Genomic DNA, 5711 nt, shown 5'->3' with positions numbered 1-5711 from the left:
AATAATAAATAGTCTCTTAAAGTTGCTCTGAGTGCCTATGTAATTTAAATAGGCCTTAAACATTGGCGCTAATACCTTCAAGGGACTGAATAATTGTACATAGCAATTTTGAATAATTAGATCACCATTCCCAATGGACTTATGGAACAATGCTTTTAAAAACGTGACATCTCTGTGAGAATTTATTCAGTCCCAAGTATTTTAAGAATTGTTTAAATTATCCGTGCTAACGCTATGATCTTGTGAAGGAAATAGGTCGACGACAACAGCGATGACAACGACGGTGCGAGGGGAGGAGTTGATGGTGGCGACAGCGAGGTGAGTGAGAGAGGGGGAGGGAAGGGATGAGGATGATCTAAATAATATTGTCCACTAGATTTGAGTGAATAAGGGAGGTGGGTTATCTAGCGAAGTTTAAACTGATGGTCTATATAGTGGTATAGACTGGCATCTCATGGATGGGAGAGGTTGACGGTGGCGGTGGCGCGAGTGAGGGGAGGGGTGGGATCGCTGGGGACAGAGAGAGATGATAGATGATCTAAATAATATTGTGTATTGCATTTGAGTGCGTAAAGAAGATGAAGTTATTCAGCGATCTAAATCTTTGTTTTTTATCAGGGTACAAGGACGTCACGAACGCACACCACATGCACATATATGCGTGCGCGTTAATAACACACACATAAATAGATTGAGAGGCCTAGACCTCTAGTGCATGAGAACACGCAATACTGCTAAACGCACATGTGTGTTACCCTAAAACCTGAGAAAATTCTCGGGTAGGTGGGAAAATCCTAGGACGAGCAGGGATCAAACCTAGGACCATCCGCTACAGGGAGGCAGACAACCGAGCTACGGCTCGAACTCCTAAATCATTGGTTTTGATGGTGTATTAAGTTTGAGTGTAATTTCTTTGGTGGATTTAGCAAGAGTTAGGTGATTTGGTTGGATGGGTTTGACAAAATTTAAATTGATGGATTATATAGTGGTATACATATAACTAATATAACTAATTAGTTATAACAATTCATATGAATATTAAAATTTCATTTGAATCTTTTTATGTCATAAATAAATTGCAAAAAAATATATAATAAGATGTGATTGTCCTTCAGTGCACTCAGCCATCTTCGGAAGGTTAAATATACGCCAAAAGAAATTTTCGAGGAATTCTCTTTTTTCCCCCTGGTCTTCCCATACTGTCCCAAAACCTAACAAAACCCCCACGCCGCAATCAAATAAATAAATAAAAACACGCCGCCACCATCTCCGGCGATGTCGCGCTTCGGGCGCTCCGGGCAGCCGGAGAACCGCGAATCTTTCTCCCTCCTCGTCCTCAACGTCTCCTTCCGTAAGCAACGTCGCTCCCCTACCCGACCCTTGTTGGCTTCCCCCTCCCGCGCGCAGCGCCCTCTCCCGAACACCGCGTACTGACGGCCCCGATGAATCACTGCTGCAGGCACTACGGCTGACGACCTCTTCCCGCTCTTCGATCGCTACGGCAAGGTCTTAGACATCTACATCCCGCGCGACCACAGGTGGACGCCATTGTCACTTTCACCTCACGTTGGGGGCTGGATTTCGAATCGTTTTTTTTTTTTGCTTGAACTTGCTTCTTCTCTTGCAGGACTGGGGATCCGCGAGGGTTCGCGTTCGTGAGGTACAATTACGAGGATGAGGCGCAGGATGCCATTGACGGGCTTGATGGTGAGCCAAGGAAAATTTTCATCCGTTTCTTCGACATTCTTTTTTTTAACGAAAAGGCAGGAGCTCCACGGCTTATTAAGAAGAATAGAAGTTCGTACAATGACACGACACACTCTCACAACCGCACAACAGCCAGGCGTAGCACTTAACGATAAACACACAAATCGAGCCTTCGAAGACTTATTCGTTATTCCATTATTTTTTTTCTTAATGACGAACACACAAATCGAGCCTTCTAAGGTTTATTCGTTATTCCATTATTTTTTCTGGTACAGGGATGAGGTTTGATGGGCGTGCGCTCATGGTGCAGTTTGCCAAATACGGACCCAATGCTGAAAAGATGTAAGATCTCACATGCTACAACCCTTGTTATGTACCAATTCAATTATTTGTTGCATTTCACTGAGGCAGCGAAATCTTGGGTGGTATGCCGTCATCTGGCAGACTGGCAGTAACAGATGCTACCTTGCAATAGAACTTTTTTTTATTTCTAAGTGGTTAAGGGTTATTGATACGCTTTAGCCATTTACATGGTTCTGTACTCTGTAGTTGAATGAAACATTGATCTGTAAGAGTATGGCTGTAGTTTTATGTTTGGATTTTCCATCGTTACTTGTTCTGATCATCATTTTTTTCTGTTTAGCCTTCAAACTTAGATCCTGTTTTGATGCAGGAAAAACTTCTGGAGTTGGAACGCATTTTAATTTCTAGTGTGATTGAAACGTAGCCATCCATAGTAATGCCAATGAAGTATAAACACCAACCACCTAAGTACTTAATTTAGCTAAGGTTGTTTCGTGACCGCAACAGAGTATTTGAAGGTAGACAGGAAATCACATGTATAAACATGGATGTGGCTACGTAAAGTTGGGCTGAGGAGTTTTTCTCTGAATGAAGTTTCACAGTGAAAGCATTCTTACCTCTCTCTGTAATGATAGCTTGGATTGTTCATCTGCTAAAGCATCCCTGTGGTCTAGGTTGATGTGCATGTTCAATGGATGGAAATTACTTCAGGGGCTTACTTGTGGTGAAGTTTTTTTGAACTAAAAATTATTGATGCAGCAGTTCTTGATAGGTGCACTTGCTTCTGCTTCTGCTTCAGCTGCAGCAGCCAGCACCCTTGCCTTGCACCGGTGAACTGCAGGTGGCTGGCTGCTGCAACTGCAGCTGCTGCAGTAGTACTACGGTACTACCGAACATGCTTGAAGTGAGCTGTGCTGAGGTTTTTGCCTGTTACCATTTCATTCTAGTTCGTTGGTTTCGTGCATCTTTCTGTTAGGTTGGGGTAGGTCAGTAGGTGTAGGGTACAGACGGATTTGATGAATTGTTTGATCCACCCATGAAATGCCCTAATTATATGGTTTGGATCGGATGGTTTTGGGTGGGTACATGGGTTGACTTGCTATATTATCTAGTTCAGAATCACTTGCAATCTTGCTGCCTCCAGAGGTGTGTGGCGTCACTGTTTCTCGGTGAGCTGCGACGGCTGGTCTTGACGGCAGCCATGGTGACTGTGCCAGAGGCCAGAACCTCCCACATGTAGGCCTTGAGCGCGGCGGGTGTCACGCTGCTCGTCGGCAAGCTGCGACAGCTGGTTCTGCTGGCGTCCATGGTGACTGCGGCAAAGTTCAGGACCTCCTCCATGTAGGCCTTGAGAGTTGCAGGTGCTTCATGTTGTCCTGCTAGATGTCGAGCATCTCGACGCTGACTACCGTGGCCTCCGCGATCACACAGAACTTCTTGGTCGTAGTGTGATCAAGTCAGAGCTGCTAGTGAGTAGTGATGCTCATAGGGATGTCGATGCAGTTCAGCTTGAGGCTATTGTTGTCTATAAACAAGTGTTGCGCGGTTGTCTGGACACCACCACACTGGCAGGCACATGCAGGACGCCTTGGCAGGGAGCAGCAGAGATGGTCCAGTGTGGCCGCGTTGCTCCTGATGATGGCATGTCGACCCGTGGGTCTAATGGGTTATTTACCTGATCCTATCCAACCCATGTATGAACAACTCTTACGGATTGGGTAGTGTTTTGGATGGATGGATTGGTTAGATCACTAGATCCATGAACAGGCCTAGGTAGGTGCATCCATAATTCATTGGTTGATTTACTTTCATGGAGAAGAACTTTGACTCTAGTTGCATATGTCTGAGTGAAGTTGAGAAATTGCAAGTAAGAGAGTTTCTATTGCCTATTGGACATACAAATCCAAATTGCTTCTTTACACATCTAGCAGAAGCCCAAAAGTCACATTACATATTTACATGGTCAGTTAACTCATTTTTTTTCTAGAAAACACCCATTACAAGAATGCCACTTGCTATCATGTCAAATGTGTTGATACTCTCATTTTACTATTTTTTTAAGTGCATCAATACAGCTCAGAGAAATGTGAAACATTAAAAGCAATTTCACTCACTAATCATTACCTTCTTGTTTGTGTTTGCAGTCATAGGGGTAGAATTACAGAAGAAAATCCAAAGCCAAGGGGTCGTTGCAGAAGCCGCAGTCCAAGACAGAGGTAAGAACTAAGAAATAGGCTGCATATTTGGATCTTACAATGACATACTAGGTACTCCCCCTGTTCCTTTTGTGTATGATGTTTCAGAATTGCATACACTGGAGGAAAAGCTACCTACTAAAATTTGTTTGTCTCTCAAACTGTTCATATTTGGTCTTATTAACCAATAAACAAAGAAAAGTGTTGCTTGAACTAAATGGAATAGGTACACTTCACTATTTTAGTAAAGATATAGTTATGTCTCCTTTAACTGCTACAATACCAAATGAAGATGATCAAAGGAATACTATTCCACTACAAAATATGAAATGTGAATGAATGTATGTTGCACATATTACCTTTGTGATAGCCTATAGCATACAGGGGCCCTGCAAAACGGTGTTCTATTTCATTGCATCATTGCTCGAGTGCCCAAATGGTACTACCAAGTTAGACCTGCAATACTGCTTAAGACCTTTTCAACTGTGATGGTAGCGCTGTTACTCAGTATTAAAATCAGTATACATTTCAGATGAATCTTTATTTTAATATAAGTGCTAGCCATTTGTGAAGGTATCGAGAGGATTATTGGGATAGAGACTATAGAAGGCGAAGCCAGAGCAGAAGTAGGGAGCGATATGAACAGGCCGGGTACAGAGATGGTGATCATCGTCGCCATAGGACTCACAGTATTAGTCCTGATTATGACAGGAAACGTAACAGACACAGGTATGTCCAATGGGGTTGGGGATATACTATATTTATGTTTTGTATTGTCATATCAGAATGCATTATTTTTTACTCCATTCTTCAATACCGACAGTGGCTCTCCTGTACTTAAAAGCCCCAGTCATAGCAGAAGTCGTTCTCCTCGTAGGGCACCTCATGAAGGAATACCTAGCAAGCCCAGAGATGGCCGCGCTGCATGTTCTGGAAGCCCTTGACCCTGAGCTGTGGCTGAATATCACACAGCTTCTCCTGGACAGCTTGAGGCATCTAAGCAGTTCTCATCATTTGTATTTTCTTACTAAGATGGCCTTTGTTTTAGTCCAGGTTGAGTAGACTGAGCTTTGGCAAAAACAACAATGTCTGCTTGGTTACTGAATCTACATGGTGACAATGATGGAATATTGTGTGGCACAGCATTCAACTTCCAGTACTGCGTTTTGTAAACATCTAAGCCTCATTTGGGAACTATATGCATGATGGATATTGTCATTTCTTACTATAGGTGGTGAATTGTACATTCTAGTTATATGATACTAACATATAGGTTGTGCTAACGCTACGATTCTGGGAAGGGGAGGGGAGGGTCGACGGCGGCAGCAGCGTGAGGGATTGAGGGGAGGGGGGCGACGGTGTCGCGGTTGGGAGGGAAGAGGAGGGTCGACGGCGGCGTGAGGGATTGAGGGGAGGGGAAGGGGGTGATGGTGTCACGGTTGGGAGGGGAGAGGTTGGGGGGTAGCGAGGTCGTGGAGGGAGGGAGAGAGATGAGGGATAATCCAA

General features: G+C 43.9%; 1 protein-coding gene across 3 annotated transcripts; it reads left to right on the top strand.

Moving 5' to 3' along the window:
- Window positions 1-1109: 1109 nt before the first annotated feature.
- On the top strand, window positions 1110-5433 carry LOC100282036 (uncharacterized). 3 transcript variants are annotated; one of them, XR_004857591.1, is made up of 7 exons: window positions 1110-1351; window positions 1460-1538; window positions 1628-1707; window positions 1983-2049; window positions 4155-4226; window positions 4767-4934; window positions 5029-5433. XR_004857591.1 is itself a non-coding variant. In XM_008677605.1 (7 exons), exons 1-7 carry the CDS (start codon window positions 1276-1278, stop codon window positions 5147-5149), a joined length of 597 nt encoding a protein of 198 aa, XP_008675827.1. In that variant the 5' UTR covers window positions 1110-1275; the 3' UTR covers window positions 5150-5433. The 3 variants fall into 3 exon arrangements, 2 of the variants coding, with proteins under 2 accessions (XP_008675827.1, NP_001148421.2); XM_008677605.1 differs by having other exon boundaries at window positions 4779-4934; window positions 5083-5433; NM_001154949.2 differs by having other exon boundaries at window positions 1173-1351; window positions 4779-4934.
- Window positions 5434-5711: the final 278 nt, after the last annotated feature.

This window comes from Zea mays, chromosome 1, assembly GCF_902167145.1.
Source record: "Zea mays cultivar B73 chromosome 1, Zm-B73-REFERENCE-NAM-5.0, whole genome shotgun sequence".
NCBI classification, from domain to species: domain Eukaryota; kingdom Viridiplantae; phylum Streptophyta; class Magnoliopsida; order Poales; family Poaceae; genus Zea; species Zea mays.
The sequence above is the reverse complement of the archived record's forward strand: the minus strand, read 5'-3'. Positions and strand labels throughout refer to the sequence as shown.